The following is a 25,916-nucleotide window of genomic DNA, read 5'->3' as shown; positions in this document are numbered from 1 at the left end:
CAAGGCAACTTAACCTCGCACGCGTAATTCTTGTTATAACCATTCGCCCAATCACTGAACCAGATTTTATGGGAGGAAACGAAGATACGTCAAGGCAACTTAACCTCGCACGCGTAATTCTCTAATCAGTCGTGAAAGCGAATTTTATGGACCAGATTTCGTGCGGAAAACATGTCGACGGACATAGATTCGATAAATTACGGGCCCGACCAGCCTTGTAAAGAAATCATAGACGATATCGAGGACTTGATCCGGGCGCAAGACATTACGCCCAAGGAGCGCTACAACAGCAGGAAGCACGTCAAAGTGAAAGCGCGGAAACGGGCGAGCGTCGAAGAGCCGGAGTCGCCGACTCCAGGGGCCAACGTGCCGGGCACACAGAGCGTTTACGTAAAGACGTGGGGATGCGCGCACAACAGCTCCGACTCCGAGTACATGGCCGGCCAGTTGGCCGCGTACGGCTACAAAATAACCGAGGAAAAGGACGAGGCGGATTTGTGGCTGCTCAACAGCTGCACCGTGAAAAACCCCGCGGAAGACCATTTCAGGAACGAGATCGAGTTGGCTAAAAGGCGTGGCAAGTACCTCGTACTGGCGGGTTGCGTTCCGCAGGGTGCGCCCAAATCTCAATTCGTGCGGGGCCTAAGCGTGATCGGGGTGCAGCAGATCGACCGTATCGTCGAGGTGGTGGAGGAAACGCTCAAAGGCAACACGGTCAAGTTGCTCGGCACGAAAAAGTTAAACGGTAAAAAGGCGGGCGGGGCGTCGCTGCTCCTGCCCAAAGTGCGTCGCAACCCGCTCATCGAGATCATCGCCATCAACACGGGCTGCCTGAACCAGTGCACCTACTGCAAGACCAAACACGCGCGCGGCGACCTGGGCAGTTACCCGCCGGAGGAGATTATCGCGCGAGCGAGGCAAGCGTTCGAGGAGGGCGTGGTCGAGATATGGCTGACGTCAGAGGACACGGGCACGTACGGCCGCGACATCGGCACGTCGTTGCCCGCGTTGTTGTGGCAGTTAGTGGACGTCATCCCCGAAGGGTGCCGCCTGCGGCTCGGCATGACGAACCCGCCCTACATACTCGAACACTTGGAGGAGATCGCGAAGATCATGAGGCACCCGCGGGTCTACGGCTTCCTCCACGTGCCAGTCCAGTCGGGCAGCGACCGAGTGCTGGCCGACATGAAACGCGAGTACTGTCGCCAAGACTTCGAACGCGTCATCAACTTTCTGAGAGAGAGGTAGGTGTCGCCATTCTACTCGCGCTTACCGTAACGTCCATAGTTCAAATGTCCCCGCTGGAGTTTCTCAGATTTTATAAAAATCGACCGACTTTGAAATGATGAAAACTGACGATTTTTCTTTATAATCGAGTTAAAATAATTAAAATGGTGTCACGAACGAACGAAAGCAAGGTTATAATGTGCCAAAAATTCGTTTTTAAGTGGTAACAATGCCTACTAAGTTTGTAAGCAAGATCAAGAAATTTCAAGAAAATGATTTCTTTAATGATATTTCAACACAAAACAAAAACTTTTTGAAAATAAGTTTCTATGACGCGTTTTACTAATTTTTGTCGGATAAAAAACAAATAATTTCGTCCCTATTTTATTTGGTGAAGCTGTAGCCCTGTAGGCAACTCCTGTTTTATCCCGTGGTCTATTTTATTTTTTTATCTTCTTTCTCGCTTCTTCGGGTGCAATTTTTTCTAGTTCACTATAAATTACGCTTACACCTGACACCAATTTACGTTTTGGACGAAATGTGATCTTTTAAAGCTTGGAATTGTGATGTTTATTATGCATCTGGACATTAGTCATCCGGAAAAAAAATCATAGGAGGGTTGGAAAATGCCAATATACGGGTTGTTCGATATTTAAAATAAAAAACGGCTTTTGTAATAAGTAATAGTCTCTGGAGGCCATATCTGGACTATACGGAGGACGATCTCTCTGTTGGAACCCACAATCTAAAATGGCAGCTTGTGCGACACCAACACTATGGACAGGTGTCGATTTTTATCATGACGTGACGACATGACGAAGAAAAATTCGGTACTTTTAATGGATTAATGCAAGTAGTAAATAGCGAAAACTGCTGTTAATCTAGTCGAAGTAAAATCATTTATTAATAACTGAAAAAAACTTTTATCCGCTTTTGCCTTGAAAAAAAAAAAAGTAGTTCAAACGTACCTTACCGCGTTCCGGCAGGGTGCCGGGCATGACGATAGCGACCGACGTCATCTGCGGCTTCCCCACCGAAACGGAGGCCGATTTCGACGAGACGATGACGTTGTGCGCGAAATACAAATTCCCCAGCCTCTTCATCAACCAGTTTTTTCCGAGGCCGGGCACGCCGGCCGCCCTACTGCCCCGGGTGCCTCCCGCGGAGGTGAAACGGCGCACCAAACGCCTCACCGACCTCTTCTACTCGTACCAGCCGTACGGGGGTCGGACCGGCGAGGTCTACGACGTCCTCGTCACAGAGGTATCGCACGACGGCCGTTTCTACGTCGGCCACAACCGTTTCTACGAGCAGGTGCTCGTGCCCAAGAGGAAGGAGTACATGGGGAAGCTGGTGAGGGTGAGGATCGCGTCGTCGTCCAAATTTTCGATGGTGGGCGCCGCCCTCGACGAGGTGGCGACCCCGGGAATCGCGAAACCGTTGGAAAAGGGGGTCGTGTCGGGACTGAGGCTGGCCGACCGCGTCGACGCGAGGGCGTGGCTGCCGCTCGTCGCGGCGCTAGCGGGCGTCCTTGTCGTCCGGATTTTGTGGATTTTTTTGTAACTCGCAGAATAAAAGCCCTGCCACTCTCGAAAGTTGCGTTTCTAAGCCCCGCCCTGGGTGTGTGCGTTCCCTCGCGCCGCTACCGTCCTCAAAGCGATTTTAACAAGAAAATTTGTACAGGGTGTTAAAGTTTCAAGAGAAAATATAACAAAAAAATAAACATTTTTCAAAAAACTACTGCTTTAAATTATATAAAATTATGAAGTATACGAGGCCAAATCAAAAAGTTGTCGAAAACAACTTTATTTTTTTGCGCAACACAATTTTCCCCGTTTTCCACGCATTTTATCGCAACAAAATTCAATACAAAGCTTTTATTTATCGACGAAAAATATGACTGTTTCTCGGTGCGTTTGAAAATTTCGAGAAAAATCGCTTTTTCACACTTGGGGGTACCGCCCTCAAAGCGATTTTAAAAAGGAAATTTGTACAGGGTGTTAAAGTTTCAAAAGAAAATATAACTTTCACAACTTTAAAAAAAAAACTAGTGTTCCAATTATACGGGGTCAAATCAAAAACTTTTTTTTTGCACTACACATATTTCGAAGAAACTTTTTTTTTTGGGTTGATCCAACAACAAAGTTTTTCGTTTTTTCATTAATTGCACAGAAACCTTTTAACAAATTTTGAGAAAACGTTTATTTGCGGTCTCCCCAGTGTTTATATTAAGTAATTAAAATAAAACACCTTACTTCAGTAGCGTCCGAGGGCGATCTAATCAATATCTGCAAGCAAAATGGCGACGGGCCGCTGATGTTTTCAAAAATTCATGATTTTTTTTTTTACATCAAAAATGAAATTTTTGCGTGTTTGATGTTTTAAAGCGAACTGACAACTGCGCTTTGTAGTAAATTGAGCGCAGATGCTTAGGGACAATTTTAAGAAGAACAGTTGTACGGGTCGTATAAGGTTTAGGAAAAAATATACCTTTCTAATCGTTATTTTTCTAATCAAACAATCAACATAGTGCCCAAACGGGCAAATTAACTACTATAATGCTTGAAAAGTTATCGGGACCGACTTTATTTCTTTGCACAACACAATTTTTGGGGAACTTTCTCCGTTTTTTCGAAAACATACGCCGGAACCACGTCGGCGTTATCCAGTGGCGTGCGAAACGTTACCACTAAGAACAAAACATCTTTTAAGGGCGTATTCGTTTCCGAGATTCAGGGTGTTACAACTTTATAGAAAAATCCTATTTTCATCGATGCATTAACTGATTTTTTGAAAACTTGGCAGGCTTATTTGTGTAATTCAAAATACATATATCCTAATTATTAATTAGCTAAAATCGTGGTGCGCCGCTGATATTTCGAAGAATTCATTCTTTTCAAATTCACCTATCGAAAATGACACTTCGTTGTTCTTTCCGTTTTTTTTTCCGAACTGGCTTCGTTTTCGGACTACAGAGCGGCAAAATGTATAGAAAAATCGTTTTTTCATTTAATTACGCACCCGCTGATTTCGTTAAAACTTGCCAATCGTATTTGTGTAATTGAAAAAATTTACGTTCCATTCAGTGGCGTCCGAAAGGACGATCTAATCGATATTTACGGTTAAAATCGCGGTACGCCGCTGACGTTTCGAATTTATATTGTTTTTTGGATCGGCCGATCAAAAATGAAACTTTTTTGTTCCCTCCCACTATTTTTATACAGTCAAAAGAGTGTCAAAATTTATAGAAAAATCGGTTTTCCATTGATTACTCAAAACTGATTTCGTCAAAACTTGGCAAGCTTATTCGTGTAACTAAAAAATATATATATTAATTTCAGTGGCGCCCGAGAGGGCGAGCTAATCGATATATATAGCTAAAATCGTTGGCGCGCCGCTGATGCTTCTAAAATTCATATTTTTTTTTTTTTTTAGATCGACCCTTGAAAACTTAAATCTTTTTCTTTTGATTTTTTTTTGTAACTTACTTCTTTTTTAAAGTACAGACTGTTAAAATCTACAGAAAAATCCATTTTCAACAATTCATAATAATTAATAATAATTATAATTTTCAAAAAAAAGTTTTTTAAATCGACCGACAAAACTGATTTTGTCAAAACTTGACAAGCTTATTCGTGTAACTAAAAAATATATATATTAATTTCAGTGGCGCCCGAGAGGGCGATCTAATCATCCTATAGCTAAAATCGTGGCGCGCCGCTGATGTTTCGAGAATTTATAAATTTTTCTTGTTTTTTTGTCGTAACTAACTTCTTTTTCAACATACAGAGTGTTAAAATCTATAGAGAAATCGATTTTTCATTAATTCAATAACAGTTATTATAATTTTCAGAAAAAAATTATGTTTATTAAATCTACTGATGGAAAGTAAAATTTTTTCGTTTTTCCCGTATTGCCTGCATAGTTTTCCAGATACACGGTGTCGAAATTTATAGAAAAATCGATTTTCGATCATTTACTCATTTCGTCAGCAGCGTCCGTGAGGACGATTCATTAGATTTTCTTACGTGACAAATAAAAAACCATTTTTTCCCTTTTCGACCGTCGTCGGTTTGAATTTACGCACGCCCCTGGATTACGGGACGAATTCGACGCGACGCTTCTTAAATACACAAAATCGGGAAAACTTCCGGGACTAGACGCAACTTGAACCACAATCGAACGTGTCCTGTTCTCAATATGCGCGACGCGCGGGAACGCCCACTCAGCACTCGCAGGACGGTTCGGTGCCGAAGTACCTGTCGCCGAAGTTCCCGATGCCGGGCAGCACGTAAAACTTGTCGTTGATCTCCGGATCGATGGCGGTCGTCACGATCTGGATCTTGGGGAACGCGTAAGCTATCGATCGCACTCCGGACTCGGCCATCAGTAGCGACACGAGCAGCACGTTGCTTTCGGCGACGTCGTGGTCCAGCAGGACCCGGATAGCCATCATGGCGGCCGCGCCCGTCGCCACCGTCGCGTCCATCAGGATCACCTTGTAGTCCTTGATGTCTTTGGGCAGTCGTAGGTAATACAGCTGACGAAAGAAGAAGGGAAGTGAAGAAAAATTGCCCAAACTTACACCCTTGATGGTGATCAACGGTTAATTTAGGCTACACGTCTTGCCGAGGTTCCTTCTTAACCCATTTCGTTCCAGTGGCGCGTTAATGCACATCCACTTGGAAATTTTATTATTATCACTACCAAAGGACATAAAACCGTAGAAATCGTTAATTCATGTGTAAGGAAAAGCTCTTATACATGACTTCAAAAGTTAACAAAAGCGGTACATAAATTTGTATCACATAAATCCAAAATAGTAAAAAATATATTTTGAATCCGTATTGCCATTTTTTAGAAACACAACTTTTTAAGAATCACCATGTTTTAGACTACTCTCGAAAAGCGAACCCGTAACATGCAAAAACTATACTGCAAATGCTTAAAGTCAGAAAGAGAAAGCAAAAAAAATATACAACTACGAATCACTTCCGTATATAAAATTCGCTTAAGAAAAAAAAAAACCCCTACCTCCGGCTCGCCCGTCTGCAGGTTGGTCTGGATGAGGATTTTGCCGATGCGTATGTCCTTGCAGACGTCGCATACGGCCTGTTCCATCGTCTCGCCCGCCCGCAGGATGCTCACGCCGCAGATGGCGTTCGCGGCCATCCGTTTGCCCGCGTACGGCACCCCCTGCGGCGTTTCGACCACCCTCTCGTTGAACGTCATCAGGGCGAGCGTGTACTCGATGACCAGGCGGATCAGGCGCTTGCTGTAGAAGATGAACTCGTCGCGGGGCGTGTCCTTGTTCCGGATGAAGGTGTGCAGACCGCGGATTTGGGGCGTGGTCGGTAAAAGGCGGACCGTGGGTGGCAAAGGGCCGCCGTTCATCGCGGACACTTGGGCGAGTTCCTCGCGCAACTTGAAGCCCCGCTACGGAACGAGGTGATTAGGAAGGGGGCGGGATAAGCAATACCGGGCGACGCAAAAAAGTGGGAACACTATAACTTTTAAACGGCTTGAGACGGCGAATTGAAATTTGGAAGGGTAAATATGGGCGAAAATTATCGAAGAATAACACACAGATTTTTTTTGTTTGAGGGCACGTGAAAGACAGTAATCGACCTACAAGAATTACAGCAGCAATACGGCTGCATTTGATAGTATAACTCCGGAGATGTTAGGAAGGGTTACGGCGAATGTAATTTCTCGAGCCAGAGAGTATACAAGAAGGAGGACATTTTGAAAACATTCTATTAACGTTTCATCTTAAAATAAATTGGTTATTAAGTAAATATCTATCGCACTTATTCAATTCAAATAAATACAAAACTCCCGTTCCAAAATAAGTGAATGCGATATTTTGTGTCAATGTAAACCTTGTCTTAACGGTAACGTACGTTCATATATCATTTTCAAATCGATTCTACCGACATTGAATTGACAAATTTGAAAAGAAAAGTTTCCCGTAAAAAGTGCTTGTAGCTTATGACGTACGTATGATTACAACACTCGCGTCAGTTTTGGACTGTATCCCCGTATTCCAAAAGCATATACCATCGTTGAATCTCAGAACAAACTCTTCCTTGAATTTTATTATTTATTAAATACTAATCTTACCGACTTGACAATTAATAATCAATAGAAGTAAATCGACCCAAGTAAGTAAGTAAAGCTTATTTTTTAAAGGATTTTGAAAATGTTGATGTCAAAATGTTGCAAAAAAAGTACCCGTTTTAAAAAGGTTTTGTTCCCACTAAGGTGCCATTTGAAAAAAAATAGGTTATCCTAAAAAAATAATAATTTACCACATTAAATGCTATTTGGCATTAGACAAGTAAAGAAAAGTTTCATTTACAATTTATGAAGGTGGCAGCCTCCTGTCGTTTCCGCTCGAACCGGAAGTGCGGCCATTGACTACATATTGTCAAAAAATTGGACAACCCTTCCAAATTTCAAATCGCTATCTCGAGCCGTTTAAAAGTTATAGATGGTTTCCACTTTCTTGTGCCACCCGGTATATACGTATGGCACGCACCAGCTGGAGCTGCGTGTGGATGTGCTGCACGATGAGCAGGATGGCGACCTCGTTCTCGCCGCCCCGCGGCACTATGATGTCCGCGTGGCTCATGAGCGGCGCGATATAGTGGTTGAACGAAGGCTACGGACGTAGCGAAGAAAAAAGTAACAAAAACGACTTAGACTTCACGTAATATGCAAAATATCCCGTATATTGTTTTATGCCCGATTTATATTTGTACCTGCATATATTTTTATAATATAACACCCTGTAACATAAAATTCACTCCCTTAACCCGCCTCCCGGACGTGGTTTCTAGAACACACCTTGGATGGATGGATGGTGGGGGAATTTTATAACATTCCGCGTCTTCTGCGCGGACCTTTACGAATGTGTGCTGAACGATATATACTGGTAATACTCCTAACATAGATTTGGAGAGAGCTTATAAGCCTAAGCGAGACTATGGTGCAATAAAAAGTATTTTACTCAGACAGATATAGACAGACATCAGACATCAAAAAACTTCTCAGCAACTTCTTGGTTTTCTCAGTTAAATCACTGCTGCGCAGTCTTCGGTTCTTGTCTTAACTCAAAAACTTCAAAACTCATGACAGATGGACAATATATGTTTATAAAGTGGGTATGATCAGTAACTAAACTTTTCCAACTACAAACACAAGTTTTTTTGGTATATGATTATAAAGTAGGTATAACCAGTAATGAAACTATTCAAAACTACCACTACTCTTTCTATTTTTGCAAAAGAAAAGCACACTAAAGAGAATTAATGAAAAAACACGCCTAGCTGCGAATTTTCGAGGTAGCCCTAAACACTGTCAGATGAATGAAATGTACACTACACATACATAAAGAAATATTTAATATAACTCCTCGCTTGTTTCATAAATACAGTGGTCTATTTTGTTAACTATTTAATTATGATTCTTAGTTAATTTGCATTAAATGAGTTATCCTGTCGTTATTTATTTATTTATAACATGCAGGTAGATAAATAAAATGTAGTTAAATATCAATAATCCTTAATCAAAAATCTGATACTATTTCCAGAAATATTTTTTATATTTATATTAAGGAATACAATAACGAAAGTAAAGTGAGTCACATTTATGATATTTATTTTAAGTAATTCGAAAAAATAATGAAGGCTCTCGGTATTTTCAAAATTTGTCATACAAGGAGTAAAATATTTCTAACAAAAAAATTTCTTACATAGAGTTTAATATTGAAACAGAACCATCAAAACGTACTTAGGGAACCAGAAAAACTAGAATTTAAACTCCGAATCCAAGATAACAAGGCGAAAAATTTGATTTCTTGCGATCATTAAAAACAAAATAAAAATTGATGCACCAGGAGCAGAAAATAAACAACCGCGAAACCCACCTGTACCATGCTGGTATACTGCTTCAGGACGCCGTCCAGGTCGCGCCCGCGCTGGCTGATGTCGCGTTTGAGGCGCCGCGCCAGGCGGACGTCCGCGTCCGTGTCCACGAAAACCTTCATGTCCAGCATCTCGGTGACCTTGGGGTTGTGAAACGTCAGGATGCCCTCGAAGATGATGACGTTCGCGCCGTACATGGTTTTCTGAGAACCGATAAACGCACTAGGCCCGACGCGACTTTTATTTTACTCAATACGAGTACAGAAACAGGTAAACAACACATTTTGCACGCCAACCGTCGTCCTTTCCGAACAAATAAGTTTTCAAAAAGGTAAACCGCAGAATGCGCGGCTGCGTAATGTCAAAAACGCAGACGGACGATCACAGACCACGGCTTGGTCACAGAACACGTAACCAGCATCGACATTGGTAGGCAAAGTAAAAAAATACCTAGTCTCGCTTCAAGAGTAAAAAAAAACACGTTTCTCTACTATGGTGTAAAAAAAGAAAATCAATAGAGAAGTATTTTATGCTTTGGTTCTAACCTATATTTATAAATATAAAAAATTTCGTATCATGGTTCAATGGCCGCAATTTCTGAATTTATCATTGAATAAGGGGTAAAAAGCATCAACGCCACGTACCGTTCGGTTTTCCCGCGAGTGCGTCAGGAAGTTATAGATGGGCACCTCGACCTTCCTGCCCTCCTTCAGACGTTGCAGTGTGGCGACGAGTAAGTCCCAATCGAACGCGTCCGGATGATCGAAATTATATTCGTTCCTGTCCGCCACCTCGTGCTGCTTCTCGTTGAGCACCTTGTAAAACGAGTCCATGCTCAGCAGGGTCACCCACGGCACCCCCAGCGACTCTATAATCTTCTCCGCGACCGTCGTCTTGCCAGACGCACTCCCCCCACATATACCTGAACCACAACCACCCCTAAAATCCCGCGCGACGCCGCCCCCCGCCACACCGTTTTACCTATAACGAAAGGCTCGACCTTTTGACCCTCGCAGTTGTACCATGGCGGCCTGCCGGCGGTGTAAATCGTCCGCTGGGGCGTACGGATCATAACCTCCGTCTGAGACTGGGTAACTGCCTGGTTCAGGGACGTGGTGCGCTGCCTGCGCGCCCGGGGCGACTTTTGCGCCGACCCTACGGCCCATTCAATAAGGTTACGCCGCTGGCATTGACGAAAAACGGAAATTACCCGTAGAAGGGGGCCGCGGGCAGTACGGCACCGTGATTGGGGACGCGGGTGTGCTGTAAAAGTCGCCGCTTTTCTTCTCGTCTTCCGCGTCCATGTCCGGGAACACCTCTGCGTACTCGTGCGCCTCCAAAAGGTCGCTGCAATGCAAAGTCGCCCGAATTTCGAGACACGCACGCGACAAGGTTAGAAACTCGTCGAACTGCGCTCGATTAGTCGCAAATTAATTGCGTTTTTTGCGCCGGTGGCATCGTCCGGCTATTTATAAACGCCGCCTTGTTTCGCGCGTGAAGCGACAACCCCCAACAAGCGTTACCTTTCGGAGCTGGCGGACGACGGCGGGTCCATCGTCGCAAGTTTCGCGGCCATTTTCAACCTATTTTACGTCGCATTCGCCGCCGCCGAAAACGATTCTGCCACGGCTTGTCCGCGACGTCGATTACGAACTTAATTCGCGAACCACAGAATAACGAAACCCTCGCGCTGACCAGAAATATACTCTCTAACTCGGGATCACGGACGATAGAAATCTAACTCGCAGAAGCGCCTCAAACACCGTAAATATTTTACTGGTCCCGTTATTTTGGTTGATCTTAATGACAGGTGTCTGATTTCCGTTTCGTTTCGATTGATTGTTGACCACGGAACATGTCTATTTGACAATGTTTGATCACGCACGATAGCCGGAGGCGACATCTTTCGGCGATTCGATCGGCAAAGCGAGAGCCAGAGACACCAGAAGTATTTATTTCACTAGCAAAGGAATTTTCAAATTTTTCGTGACGGGTGTGTAATTTTCGTTACGTTTCGATTGATCGTTGACGCGACGAAATGGCTAGCGAGCACAGAACATTTATTTTTTTATTTGTTAGTGGGATTCGATCGTCATAAATATTCCACCAGACGTGTCATTTGGAGGATTACAAAGACGGTTGTGCGAGTTTTATTGCGTTTCGTCTGACTGTTGACGGGATGACCGTGGATTCACTCGAGAGGATAACGATCCGATCGGAGACCATAGAACTCGTTCGTTTAACACCGACTTTATTAACACTATACATATTGCGCTGCAACAGGGTTGTATACACATAATAACATAAAAACAATACCGGCAATAACAATGGAATGATATGCGTTGACGTGGAGGCGAAAATGCGCGATTTCGAGCGTACAAAATTACGTTCGCAACGTTGTGACGTCACGCGGTTGTTTACGCGGCCGCGTCTGGGGGCCGCATCGCGAACAGCTGCTCGACGACGGTGCCGTCGGCCAGCGTGCTGACGTCGCCGACGTCTCGGTCGTTGACCGCCACCTTCCTGAGTATCCGCCTCATGATCTTGCCGGATCGGGTCTTGGGCAATGCGGGCGCATTTTGGATGACGTCCGGTTGGGCAAACGGCCCGATTCTTTCTCGCACATGCTGCTTGAGCTCCCGGAGGAGGCGCTCGTCGAACACGCCGTCCTCGGTGACGGTGACAAAACAGTAGAGGCACTCGCCCTTGACCGGGTGAGGCTTGGCGACGACGGCAGCCTCGGCGACGCCCCGGTGCTCCGTCAACACGGACTCCACCTCCGCGGTGGACATCAGGTGGCCGGACACGTTGAGCATGTCGTCGACGCGGCCCGTCACCCACAGGAAGCCGTCGGCGTCGCGTTTGGCGCCTGCGAAACGTGTATGGGCGAGCGGCCTACGACGGGAAAAAGAAGAGGCTTACCGTCGCCGGTGCAGTAGTAGCCGGGGAATTTCGTGAAGTACGTCAGCTCGTAACGGTCGTGGTTACCGAAGAGAGTCCTCATTAGGCCGGGCCACGGGCGCGGGAACACCAGGTACCCCTCGCCCTCCCCGATGATCTCTTTGCCGCCTTCGTCGAGGAGCACGGGCTCGACGCCGAAGAAGGGGAACCCCTGGAACGTCGCGAGGTGGCGGTTTGCCCGCATGGGGTGGGCGGGAGCTCCGCAAAACTTACCGCCGCGCCCGGCTTCATGGGCGTCGCGCCGGGTAGGGGAGTCAGCACGTGGCCCCCGGTCTCGGTCTGCCAGAAGGTGTCGACGATAGAGCACCTCTCGCCGCCCACCACGCGGTAGTACCACAACCACGCCTCCGGGTTGATGGGCTCGCCTACGGAGCCGAGCACTCGCAGTGACGTCAAATCGTGACGTTTGACGAGCCGTTCGTCGAACTTCATCAGCGCCCTGATCGCGGTCGGCGCCGTATAGAATTGCGTCACCCTGTATTTTTCCACTACCGACCAGAAGCGGCCGTGGTCCGGGTAGAAGGGCGTGCCCTCGAACTGCGAAATGGCGCCGGGATGTCAGAGATCGGTTCGAACGGCGACAACGATCGTTTCGTTTTTTGAGGTTAGAATCGTTCAAAACGACACATCGCCGTTTTGAGGAATAAAATTATGTAAACTTTGTATTTTGGGCCACCGAATCGTCTAACACCCAAAATATACGAAAAACCATACACATCGTTGCGACGTTGCCGCCCATTCGAAAAATTAGCATTAATATGGAAGTTTTAAATGGAAAAACATATATATTATTGAATTTTTCGATCCGCTAATACTTTGTGGTTGTTTTCGAATAATACGTTTTCGAGAAAATAATTATTTTCTTCATTTTTCCGACCATAACATAGTTTCAAATAAATTTTTATTACTGCGCCATCGGAGCCGGTGGAAAGTTAAAAATTTCGACATAGCTTAGGGAGGTATCGAACAAAATTTCTTAGTATTGAGATTAGTTCCGCATTATACAGGATTGGTGAAAACTAATGATTGGCCTACCAGATACAAAAGTGGTGAAATGATACACACAGTGAAAATACTTAATATACGCTGCAGAAAATAGCCAGCCGAGTTAAACACTTTTTAAAATAAAAAAAAAAATAAGTGTACAATATGACCTTGCTTACCTTAAAAGGACAAAATAAAAATTTGTTTTGTTACAAAAAGTGAAAGAGCTTAAGTGCGTTACATATAGCTTAAAAAAATGAAAAAAAAAAAAAACATTTAAATTATATTTTTAGATAATAGAAATAAATTTACTAACAAGTTATTCGTTACACCAGCAACACCAGCAGTACGGACAGGTGCATTATTGCGCAAAAGACGCACGCCTCTTTGCAGCCTACTATGATATGTATTTAAAAGAAGACAAAGTGAAACTGAAGCTGCATCTACGTCGGCCCGGGAAACTTTGGCGCTAACCTCGTATCATAGCATCCAAATTTCGGGAACCCGTTAATATGATTTTAAACAATCATATTTGCTTCATCACATATTTTTCTCGACGATCCGGGCAAACGCCCACGTAAATCGTTGCCAACGTTTTTAGATTTTAGTAAACGTCTCAATCGTCCTTCGTTTATTTGAAAAGTATCAAAAAAGAATTTTTTAAAAAGAGCAACTTTGCCCGTTTTAGAATTTAAGCGATAGGTAAAACTCTGATTTCTACATGAAACTTTTCCAAAACAAATAAGAAATAAAAGTTCAGATTTTCACGAAATTAATAAATTTGAACTTTTAGTTCTTATTTATTTTGATAAATGGATTTTCATCAAGTAAAACCCACCTCAGTTCGATTTTCGAAACTTTTCCGTTTCTCTGGCGTCTCCTTTTTACGACACCGTGTCCGATCGCTTCGTATAGCATTATATTTTGCTTATTAAAATCTTGTAAGTTCCAAAACATTTCGAGAATACGTTTTATTTCTGTTTCATTTAAATTTTTCAAGCAGTCTTTTCGGCATTGGCATTTTAAAAAACTTTGGCGGGAATTTTTTCCGATTGTGTATCGTATCTCTTCCCTGAATTCCGTTTAATTTTTACGAATTTTCTGAATATAACGTCTGTGTTCTCCGAATCCTTCTTTGAAGGTGCTGTTTTGTAAATTCTCATTTTCAATTACTTCCTCTTCCTCTGTTGAAGAAAAACTAAACATAATTTTCTTAATTGCGATTTAATATCAAAACGTAATTTAAATTACCTTCATCACTGCTTTCAACATTTTCAGCCGCACTTTTAGCGCAGTCAACAAAAAGTAGGCGACCTAAACTTAGGTCACCTTCAAAATTAGGATTTTCAGTATTTATATTATTTTTAAAATGTACGCGAGATAAAATTTTCAAATGTACTAAAATATATTTCAATACCAAATTATTTTTTGACAGTTCAGCATAAATTATAAATGTCGCAAGTGCCAACTGGATGAAAGATGAAAATGGACTTAAGCCACCTTCAAAATAAACGGCTCAATTATCAAATATTTCGATTAAGTTAATTAAAAACTATTTAGAGAATAGCGTCCAGTAAGTAGAGACAAATGCCGGTGTGTCACCGCTAACTAAACAAAGTTTGTTCTTGAAAATGAACCAAATAGAAGCACGGGAAAAAAAAGAGACTGTGCTAAGCGTTTACCATTCGAAACATAACAATTTTTACAGAGAACAGAGGACAGAAAAAAAGTTTCTTTTTCGACGCTGTATCGATCTGTACCCAAATACATACAATAGATTGATTAATATGTTAGATAGTCTTAGTTCAGTCTAGAGTCGATAGCCATAATTTATAAATAAATAAATATAAAAACAACAATTTTCAGTTTTTGGCTCATAAGCGCGTCAAGTCGATTATGTTTCTGGGTTATTGCTCCAAATTTTGCGCGTCTTCTGGTTCTAGATTTTTTTCGATCTGACGTACCGTTTTCATTCCCGAAAAAAAAAATTTCAAATTGTTTAAAAAAATACTCCAATCCCGCCCAGTTTCCGCAAGTTCCATCTTGATGTGGACCTCAAAATTCCCGCCTAATTTCATCTCGATAGTTCGACATTTTGGACAATTACTTCGTTTCAATAGCGACTTGCCGAGCGAAAACCAAAAACAGCCGACAAAATGGCCGCCGATTGTCGGATCGGCTCGGTATTTTGCGAGCCGCCGCGGATCGCCCAACATTAAAACGGAGGAAATTTTTAAGCCCGTGATTCCGACCGTTCGCGAGTTATTCGGCTTCGAAAACTTCCCTAAGTTCCGTAACAGAGAACAGAGTGATGGCGGCTAGATTCTCGTTGTCATAGACACGGAGATGCTTACCAGGACGGAGGTGGCGGCGTTCGCCAGCGGTCCGTAGACCACGTAGGTGTGGCCGGTGATCCAGCCGACGTCGGCGGTGCACCAGTAGACGTCATCGGGGCGGTAGTCGAACACGTACTTGAACGTGGTGGCGGCGTATAAGAGGTAGCCGGCAGTAGTGTGCAGCACCCCCTTGGGTTTGCCCGTCGATCCGCTGGTGTAGAGCATAAACAGGGGATCCTCGGCCCGCACCCACTCGGGGTAACAGCTGGACGAGGCCTGGGGTACCGCGTCGTGCCACCAGATGTCGCGACCGACCGTCATCGGTGTTTTGTGACGTTGCGACGCTCCTTTCGGCGATGTGACGCGCCCCAGGTGGCCGATGACGAGGCACGTTTCGACGTTGTGACCGTCGGCGGCGCACTTGGACATCGCCTGGTCGCAAATCGACTTCAGGGCGATCAGTTTGTCGCCGCGCCACGCGCCGTCAGCCGTGACGAGCACTCGAGCTCCGCAATCGACGATGCGTTCGGCGAACGAGTCGGCGGAGAAGCCTGCGAACTGACCGACGGGCAATGGTTCAAGGGGAGAAAGAACCCCGACAGGATTTCGCTAAATTTCTTGCGTGCATTTCTACTTTTTATGCTTGCATAGTAAAATATTCGGTATAACCCTCTCTTGCCGCCAGAGGTCGCAAATAAATCGTAAAAACGCCAATAAGCGTTTACCTCACTTTGTTGAAGTGTACTCATTAGTCGGTGATTCTTTGTTATTGGCTTGTGCTCTTTTTTTTTTTTTAATTCAGATATAGACTTGCCTATTGTGAACTTTAAGTTCATCTTTATTAAAAACTGCTGATCAGATAAAAAAATCTCTTTTTACAAAACTTCTGACTGAAACTGTTTCAGTCAAGCCCAGAAGAATCCAGCAGGATTATCGACTCAGCAAAAACCGACGCAGATGGAATCCAGAAGTTTTGTCAAAAATATTACAGTAGCCTGTGAAAGTTTCTTTGAAAAAGTTAAGAAAAACCTCTTTTTCTGCGTTGGTAAAAACAAATAAGGTAGTAACTCAACCCTTATTTTTGAATAATCGGTATGACAATCTCTAACACAATTAAAAGCTATCCAAATATCTACGTATACAAAAATCAGCACTCTTGACAAATTTAAACTCATACTAAGGCATTATAAATTGTCTTCCAAATAGCTTGTTTATTTTTTGGGTTAGATGAATAATTTCAGTGGGCCGCGAATTTATGTTTCGAGAACCATTAAAAAATGCTTGACTAAACCTCGCCATGGGAATTTTAAATCGTTTTCGATTAAGGATTTTTCCCTAAAAATTTATGAAATTTTTGACAAAACTATGATCGCTAAAGTCACATACCAGGTGTTTAAAAATTAAAAAAAGGTATCTTGCAATGTACATGATTAATCAAAAAAAATTAACAACGGATAATATCCCAAAATTTTCCTAAATATCCATGAACGTTTTGACCGAAATGTGTTTTGACAAACATTAAAAATTGCTTGACAAAGTCACATACATACCAGATGCCAAAAAAACGAGGAAAGGGTGGGACATTTTACGCGATAAATTTAACTATTTAAAAATGCATGACAACGCCACATACCAGGTGTCCAAAAAGTAAGGAAAGACAACTCGCAATTTATGCGATTAATCAAAAAAATGATGGGACACGGAAATTTTAACTAGTCTTTTACTTTTTCAATGGGCTTTAGATTGCCGCAAAGCGTCCAAAAACTTCCAAAATCCCGTTTTTCGAAAAAGCAGCGCATCAAAAAACGAACACGCGTTACATGACCGCCGCTAGGAAATTTTTCGAATCACCGCGAGAAATGTCGTTCTTATCGTTCGGTCACTTTCCGGTCGAACCAAGGTCGTCGCGACGGCGGCGACCTTCGCGCGAAATTCGACACCCGGAAAGTATACGTGAAAGGAAAAGCCACTTTCGACCGCTTTTAATCGATCGACGTCGATTAACGATGACCACGATCCATATCGTTTCCGGGCTACTTGATTTTGCGGACTCACCACCAGCGAGTGGACGGCGCCGATCCTGGCGCACGCGAGCAGCGTGACGACCGCCTCGAGGATCATCGGCATATAGACGGCGACCCTGTCGCCCTTTTGCACACCTCGCGATTTCAGCACGTTGGCCAGACGGCACACCTCCTCCAGCAGTTTCCGGTACGTAAGCCGGCTGTAATCGTCAGGGTGGTTGCCCTCCCTGCGCAAAAAGAAGAAGAGGTCGTCTCTAACCTCTAAACGAAGTAGCGTAAATAAATTCGATTGTCCGTACAAAAATACGAACATTATAAACGTATAAACTGAAGGTTTTTTTAGTAGGAGTGTTTATATGGTCCTTGCATTAATAATAATTATTGTATATTGCTATATACAAATGTACAGTAGAGAAGAGGCGAAGTCTAGCAAAAGCTACTCCACTTAAATGTTTAAATTGGGAACTAAACAGGAAGTTATAATTAATAATAATTAATAATTAATTAATAACATTGAAAATCAAATTATTTGAGAAGTTAGCAGCTTTTATGGTAGTAAATACCCGCATGCGCAGTATTCATTGTGACACTACAACAGTTCAGTGAAAACTTGTCGTTTAATTGTTTACCTTTTATATCAAATATTTTGGTAAGTTCTGCATAAAGTTCATGTTCTCTACATTGGATTTAAGTATTTGATGTGTCGTTTGAGTTTTTTTTTAAGTAGAGCCAATAAATATAAAATAGAAGTTTGAAAGTTGTTTTAAAATTAATTTTATGTGATTTTAGGTTACAAAATGCCATGGACTTCAATTCAATTCAATTATGCGTTTCACAAAAAAATGTTGGGCTCGACTGCTAGGATCATTCGCCCATTGCCGACTTCCGTCGAGGATTTTCGCTTCTGGTCAATGACCACCACGTACAAAGAAGAAAAATAACCAATAATTTGCTCAGCTAGCAAAAAACGATTCTGACCGATACCAAAAAAATCGGCTTCCCCCCGCTTCCACTGCGGGCCATCCGGGCCCATCCGGCCTCCATACCGGCGTGAACAGGGAAAAACGACGGGGCCGACGACGATTATCACTTTAAAACATGCACTGAACACTAAAAACACTAAGTCCACACAGTGGCAACCGATATCAAACTTTTGAGGACGAATACAAGGGATTCTGTCGGGAGCGAACGGAGGTTAAACCGCCGCGTGCAATGCTCCACCACAGAACCAGGCCACGGATTTTAAAAATTCCTCAGATTGTTTTTGCTACATATGTGGGGAATACAAACTAAAACCACAGCGCCATGTCATGAGCGATCTGGTTAAAACAGCTTATAAGCTATTTTTTGGATTTTCTATCGATGAGCGAGATAAAAGTTGGTTGCCAAAAGTATGCTGCAATAGCTGTTCAAGCACGTTGAGAGGTTGGCTTGAAGAAAGTCACAAATCCATGCTGGAGCTGTATCAGATGAGCATGGTGATGATATTTATTAGTTTTGTTAATATAATTTAGGATTTTTTACTGTAAAACTCAAGCCGCCACATTTTTTTATTTCCTTGCAATAATTTATACTTTAATATTGTTTTTTGATGAAATAAATATTAAACTAAAAACCTACGCGTGGTACTTATTTGTATATCAGATGCCGTGTTTTGAGCATAAAATAAGATGAATTCATGCATGAAAACAAGGAGAGAAAAAAAATTTTTTTTTGCAGACTCGCAACGTAAAACGGCAATCTTAAGCCAGTTATGTTCCTGGATTTTATGGGAAATGCTATCAAATAAATTTACGCAAGCCGAAAATAAATCTGCAACAGCTGTTTTGATTTTTTTGCAAAACTGTATTTATTAACACTATCTTAACATGGGTACTAGAGGACAAGTGATTAAGTTAAAATTCTCCGTGAACTGAAATTAAGGACATGTATAAATGGCGCAAAACAAAATGAGACTTGTTCACCAACAAAGATACGTATTTCACGAATCCAAGTCTACAATCAAATATAACACCGAGGTTTTTATTACTATTCACAATTTTCAAACGTTCACCGTTAATTAATAAATACATTTGGGATACTTGTTCAATGTTGGGTTTACGAGAAAAGAACATTCATTACACTGCATTTTTTAGAATTATGTCTATTATTTCTAAAACTTGTTCAAACAGGCGACCTCATATTTTGTTTTTAAACGCCAAATACGATAACATTCGGGAAAAAAACGGCCTCTAACGATGTTTGTAGCGACGATTAATGCGCCACTAATGGACATGTTAAATAATTAACGAGCTTCGAGTGTTTCGCGGAAATGCCGCCAATTACGCGTCTCGGGTACGTAGCGGCCACGCGGGGCCCACGAGACGAGCCTCGCGTAACCCCGGGGTTATCCGTCGCGACGACGTAACACGCGGTCTGTTGCCGACTTTGCCGCGACCTCTGACGTCACGAGGACGAAAACTCGCAACGTGAAACGGCGACACGCGACATAACCTATACTTCATGGAAATTTGAAAAATATAATTTTTCCTGCATATTTTAACATTAACTTTGGTAGATCTTCGGGCTGTTTTTTTTTATTTAATGTGGTATTTTTTATGTAATTATTAATGTGTAATAGTCTGGTTTCCTGTTATTTTTTATTACTGTTGTGCACTCTCACTGTGGATCTTTCTGACTATAAAGCCTCAAAATACGAAAAATTTTTCGCCACTGCAATGAACCTCAAATCTTTTGTCGCCTCCAATAGTCGTATATCTCCGTACGACGTAAGTTATTTCTATTATTCTTTCCATCCCTAATACTGCAGACCTCCTAAGTAAATGCGTCTTTGCCGGTTCTAGTCTTCGTGACGTTTTGTTAGTTCCCAGGTCTCGAACTCAAAAATATACTATATACAATAGTTTTGTACACTCCTAGGGTTCGATTTATTGACGGCTTGTTTTACTTGATTAATTTGTTTAGTTGCGTATTCTTTCGATATTTTTAAAACTAAACAGGTCGCGCATCAACATTTAACCGCTGACAGGTATTTGGTTCTTCTTCTTTACTTCTATTGGCCGACACTCCTAAGATCATTCGACCAGTTTACGTGCATGTTTAAACTTTAATACAAATCAAGTTAACGTTAAGTTACTGGCATGTATGAGGAAAACAGCGAAATCGCGGGATAGTTATATCACTAAAGGACACTATCTATTCACTAAAATCGAACACAATAACAATTTAATAATAATAATAATATGTCTTTATTCATGTTGACAGAATATTTAAAAAAACTTATAAAGTAGGTGGCGGTATTCAACAGAGACTAAGATAACCAAAGTATATGGGATTGTGTGGTGGAGCATTGCACGCGGAGGTTTAACCTCTGTTCGCTCCCGACAGAATCCCTTGTAATCGTCCCCAAAAACTTTGAAATCGGTATCCACATTGTGCATTTAGTGTTTTTAGTGTTCAGTGAATGTTTTAAAGTTATAATCGTGGTGGGCTCCATCTTTTCCTGTTCATGCCGGTATGGAGGCCGGATGGACCCGGATGGTCCGCCGGGGAAGCGGAGGAGGCCGTTTTTTGTAATCGGTCAAAGAATTTTTTTTTTTGAAATTCCAGTTTGTATATGTAACAAATCCGGGGGATGATGGATTGGTCCAGACCCTTTCCTAAGAAGGCATTCTTTAGGATATTTGAATAATGTTCATAATTGTGTAAGCTGGCCGAATGATCTTATGTAGTCGTGGCCATTAGAAGTAAAGAAGAAGACACAACCAAAGCATATCATTATAACGAGAGTAATGTACGATTGTCACAGATTACTGTAGTATAAGATTACTCATGTTTAATGGAACGATAGAAAGTAAATAACGTTTCACTGAAAATTGAGATGGTGGGGGCACATCTGACCCTGGATGGTAATTTATTAAAACATTTTGAGGCCTGGTACGTAAAAGAACATTGAAATAAGGTTGTACCATACTTAGGTACCCTAAGGAGTTCACGACTACGAGTTAGCCTGTTATGGATATGGACAACTCTAACCAACTTTTCATATAAATAGATAGGTTCGCGATGGAGTACAATTTTATATCAAAAACGGCAAAAGTTAATTTCAAACCTTTCTTGCATAGTCAACCAGATCCAGATCATTCGATTCGAAAGAATGATAAAGCTGAGTATTGTCCGCATATTGATGTCTTCAGTGTTTGAGGAAACTAGGAAAGTCGGACGTGTATTAAGAAAAGAGTATAGGTCCCAAGATACTCCCTTGAGCTACGCCCTCTGATACAACACAAAACTTGGGCGCTTCGCCAGCCAATACGACACTTTGAACGCGATTTGCAAAGTAGTTTAAAAAGAAAATTAAAGTTACATCACCCAGACCAAAATATCTAAGCTTAGCAATTCAAACTGTATGAACGACGGTGTCGAAAGCCTTGCTATAGTCCAATAGAATTAAACAAGTGTTTTCGAAATTGTCGTGAGCTCTAAACAAATCATCCACAATTGTCAGCAGAGCGGAGGCAGTACTGTGGTTAGCACGAAAGCCTGACTGAGTGCAGGGTAGAAGCTCTCTGTTCCTCGAAAAGGAAACCAACTGCTTACAGACTATGGACTCCAATATTTTCGACATTGTAGGCAGTATAGTAATAGGACGAAAGTGTGATATGTGGCTAGGAGAAGTGCGTTAAATTTGACCGAACACAAGTCATAAATGTTGAAAAATTCGGATCCAGGTATTTGGTTAGTTCTTTTTCTTCTTCTTTTTCTATGGAATCGTATCTCGCACGAAACCTCCACGCATATTCTATGGTTGGTTAAAGAAAGCAATTATTATCTGACAATAATAATCAATTTCATCAGACTGCCATAATATTTACTTCAGAGTCTCATCTCTTTATATCATGTTTTATATTATGTTCGTCAATTAATAACAACGTATACCTATCAAACGAAAATTTAAAATAAAAACAAACATAAAATTTGTGTTTTGCAAAAAAATTAATAATCTTTCATTTGATTTTGAATTTGAGACAGTATTTCCAGGGAAAAACAAACCTCGTCATTCTAACAAACTAACCAAATCATGTTCGGAACAATTTTTGTCAGTCCCCGAATTTAAAATACAACCGGCAACGTCGCCTCGCTGGTGCGATACCGCAAGTACTTTCGAAATTTCGCGAGTACTCAGCGAAATTTTTTGCACTCATTCCAATTTTGCGAAGGACATTTCATGTCGCAGCAGCTTTTAAGCAATCAAAACTGATTTTCTTTTATGGATTGGTCGACATCTCACTGATATGACAGCTATAGCTATAGCTTTTTTAAGCTCTTTCTTTTTCGCAATTTTAACCCCCCCTTTATCTTGAATAATTTTTTATATTATATATTTGAAAAAATATTTAATATAAAATAAAAATATTGAATAAATATATTTAAAAATAATGTCATTTAACAGTGGTATTTGTAGGTTACATTTGTCCATTTTTGTTGTTTTGGATAGTTAGAAATTATACAGTGAACGTCTCTCTATTTATTAAGCTTTTAAATTTTGTAATTTTAATTCTTCTTTAGGCTTTCTCCACACTGATATTTTTCCATCGGATCCAAATAAGTTTATTTTGGTCTCATCGGCAACTATTACTGAATTCCAGAAGTTGAAATCTTTATCGACACGCTCTCTAGCGAATGCCAATCTCGCGCGTTTATTTCTTCGGCTAATGAAAAGCTTATTTCTGGCCGTTCGACCATGTAAATTATTTTTTCCCAGGATTCGTCGAATTGTTTCGGGGTTACACCTTTTTCCAAACCGTCGTTCCAACTTTTTTTGGATACCTCTTTTATATAATCTTTCCTCAGGTTCATTGAAGCTAACCTTGACTTATTCTCAATCCTATTTTCGTTACAGTAACGCCCAACGATATGCTAAACAGTTGACGGACATTTATTTACCATTTTGGCTATGTCTCTTTGGCTGTATCCGTTTCTGTGTAATGAAACGTCTCTCAGAAGTCGTCCGACGAACCATTTTTAAAGAATTTCATTTTACTGGTCGAAAACATATTTTAAAATGTCGAACTAAACAAAAAACAATTGCAGTAATAAATAAAAGCCACGCCGCCTTGGTAAATTTCAAACCGTTTTGACCCCGGTGATTATTTTTACATCATTTACGCTGTGACGTTAATGTTGCATATAATTTAATTGATTCTTTCTTGTTAACTAAGTCTAAATTTGATTTGATTTGATTGATTCGAGACGTCAGATGGACGAAACTCGACATTTGGACACATCTCGTAGGGTTCGGTTTCCGCGAGAATTTCGAAAATTTTCGCGCCAACCACTCACCAATAGAATGCGACCTTGTCGCCGTGGCCGTTCCTCACGTTCCGGTCCAGGAGGTTGTACGACACGTTGGTGGTCGCGCCGTCCATCCACTTGGTGAATATCGGACCTTTGGCGACGTCGAAGTTGTATCGGAAGAAGCGGGCCGGGTCCGCGGGCGTTTCCCAGTGGAAGTGACGCGCGATCTCGCCCCAGAAGCCTTCCGGGTCGTCGACGGACCTCCGGTACATTTGTTGGTACTGGGGTAACGATGTGACGTAAGCGCCCTTGGACGCGTGCGCGCTAGGCTCGTATACCGACTTTTCCGACGGCATTTCGTCGTCGGCGCGGGTATCACGGGTCGTCTAACTAGCGGGCGCAATGGCGGACGTTCTTTTATCGTCGCAACGCGCACCACGGCGGGGGAAAAAGGACTGGCGGGAGCGAGGCGACGGCGGGTCGGTCTTGGCGCGCGGCGCGTGCGCCTCGTTAACGATTTCCGCGCCACTGAAACATTCAACGGACACGCGGGAACGACGCCCGCGTCACAGAGCTCCGATCTAACGAGAGGCGACGGTGGCTGGCCCAGTTTTCTACCCACGAAGCATTTCATGATGTCTACGTCTACATTTTTTATAGTGTCACCTCAAAGTAGCACAATTAAAAGCACTCGTTAATGTTTCTGAGTAAATTGGTCCTTTAATGTTGATTGCTGGCACGAACCCCTTACCAAAGGAACTATTTTTTGTAGCAATATGATCATAAACTAGATTGCTCTCATTTAGCACGGAATATAGGGAACACCCTGTACAATAGGTGAAAACCTTAAATACAAATATTTTTGCTGTCTATACGGGCTAAATCTATTAATCAACACGGTGTGCTGTATTGTAAAGACGAAACCATCGAGAGAGTGAACAGCTTCACCTACCTTGGCTGTAACATCAATGAATCGTGGGACCACTCCAAAGAAATAAAGTGCAGAATAGAAAAGGCCAGAACAATATTCACACAAATGAGGCGCTTTCTCTGCAGTCGAGACTTCAATATGGCACTCAAGAAGAGAATCATAAACTGCTATGTCTTCTCAGTGTTGTTGTACGGGGCCGAGGCTTGGACGTTGTCCGAAGCAACAGAAAAAAGGATAAGGAGTTTTGAGCTGTGGATCTATCGAAGACTCCTGAGAGTTTCATGGATGGACCGAGTCACCAACGAGGTGGTCCTCAGAAGAATGAACTGCCAATTAACTCTCATGAATACCATAAAACAACGCAAACTTGAGTATTTGGGCCATATTATGAGAAACCCCGTCAAATATCGCCTACTACAGCTGTTCCTGCAAGGTAAAGTGGAAGGAAGAAGAGGACCAGGTAGAAGGAGAATATCCTGGCTCGCTAACTTGAGAAAATGGTTTGGCGTGACTTCCGTCGATCTGTTCCGCGCGGCAGCCAACAAAATAAGAATAGCCATGATGATAGCCAACATCCGGAACGGATAAGGCCGTCAAAGAAGAAGAAGATACGGGCTATATCGCAATATAAAAGAAAGTGAGATCTGAATCACAGTCTTTCAGTTATAACCAATTTCAAAATAATAGGGGAACCTATTTTTTAGTTTTTTTTTGAATTTGCGGCGCACCTTGTATATTTTTGAAAAATTGTCAAGAATAAAAGTAAATAAAAAGACATTGAAATGCGTTCAAAGAAGAATAGTTTATCTAATCATTTCTATGAGGAAAGATTTGTAAAGCTGAATTTCACGACCTTAAAATAAAGAAGATTACGTTACGACTTACAAGATGGTACAAAACTATTACTCATGTGAACTGAACATCTTTCAAAATGACCCGAATATCCATCTACGAGGTCACTCCAAAAAATTAACCAAAGAAAAGACTGCCAAACTGCACAGAGAAAAGTTCCTGTGCAACAGAGAGGTGTATATCTGGAATTCCCTGTCGGAAGACGCAGTGTCCGTATCAAATACTAATTCTTTCAAAAACAAATTGGACAGAGAATTGCACCATTTAATGAGACTAGATATTCATTACAATCAATAACCCTTCTGTAAAAACCTTACATACATACATATATTTTGTTTTTTTTTTTAAACAAGGATTATTTTTTATATAATTTCTA

At 42.0% G+C, this 25,916-nt stretch overlaps 3 protein-coding genes across 3 annotated transcripts; 1 reads left to right on the top strand and 2 right to left on the bottom strand.

Moving 5' to 3' along the window:
• Positions 1-99: 99 nt before the first annotated feature.
• LOC132707320 (threonylcarbamoyladenosine tRNA methylthiotransferase) lies at positions 100-3,574 on the top strand. The gene is made up of 2 exons (XM_060679121.1): positions 100-1,244; positions 2,214-3,574. Exons 1-2 carry the CDS (start codon positions 172-174, stop codon positions 2,788-2,790), a joined length of 1,650 nt encoding a protein of 549 aa, XP_060535104.1. The 5' UTR covers positions 100-171; the 3' UTR covers positions 2,791-3,574.
• A 144-nt stretch (positions 3,575-3,718) lies between these two features.
• On the bottom strand, positions 3,719-10,837 carry LOC132707319 (uridine-cytidine kinase-like 1). The gene is made up of 8 exons (XM_060679120.1): positions 10,679-10,837; positions 10,366-10,502; positions 10,137-10,310; positions 9,800-10,077; positions 9,158-9,358; positions 7,769-7,891; positions 6,262-6,663; positions 3,719-5,767 (listed from the first exon to the last, which is right to left on the bottom strand). Exons 1-8 carry the CDS (start codon positions 10,729-10,731, stop codon positions 5,453-5,455), a joined length of 1,683 nt encoding a protein of 560 aa, XP_060535103.1. The 5' UTR covers positions 10,732-10,837; the 3' UTR covers positions 3,719-5,452.
• A 552-nt stretch (positions 10,838-11,389) lies between these two features.
• On the bottom strand, positions 11,390-24,381 carry LOC132707550 (acetyl-coenzyme A synthetase). The gene is made up of 6 exons (XM_060679450.1): positions 23,803-24,381; positions 17,492-17,687; positions 15,455-15,994; positions 12,330-12,653; positions 12,078-12,267; positions 11,390-12,024 (listed from the first exon to the last, which is right to left on the bottom strand). Exons 1-6 carry the CDS (start codon positions 24,111-24,113, stop codon positions 11,573-11,575), a joined length of 2,013 nt encoding a protein of 670 aa, XP_060535433.1. The 5' UTR covers positions 24,114-24,381; the 3' UTR covers positions 11,390-11,572.
• Between the last annotated feature and the right edge of the window lie 1,535 nt (positions 24,382-25,916).

Source organism: Cylas formicarius, unplaced genomic scaffold (assembly GCF_029955315.1).
Source record: "Cylas formicarius isolate icCylForm1 unplaced genomic scaffold, icCylForm1.1 PGA_scaffold_9__14_contigs__length_23061073, whole genome shotgun sequence".
NCBI classification, from domain to species: Eukaryota; Metazoa; Arthropoda; class Insecta; order Coleoptera; family Brentidae; genus Cylas; species Cylas formicarius.
This window is presented reverse-complemented; position numbering and strand designations above follow the sequence as displayed.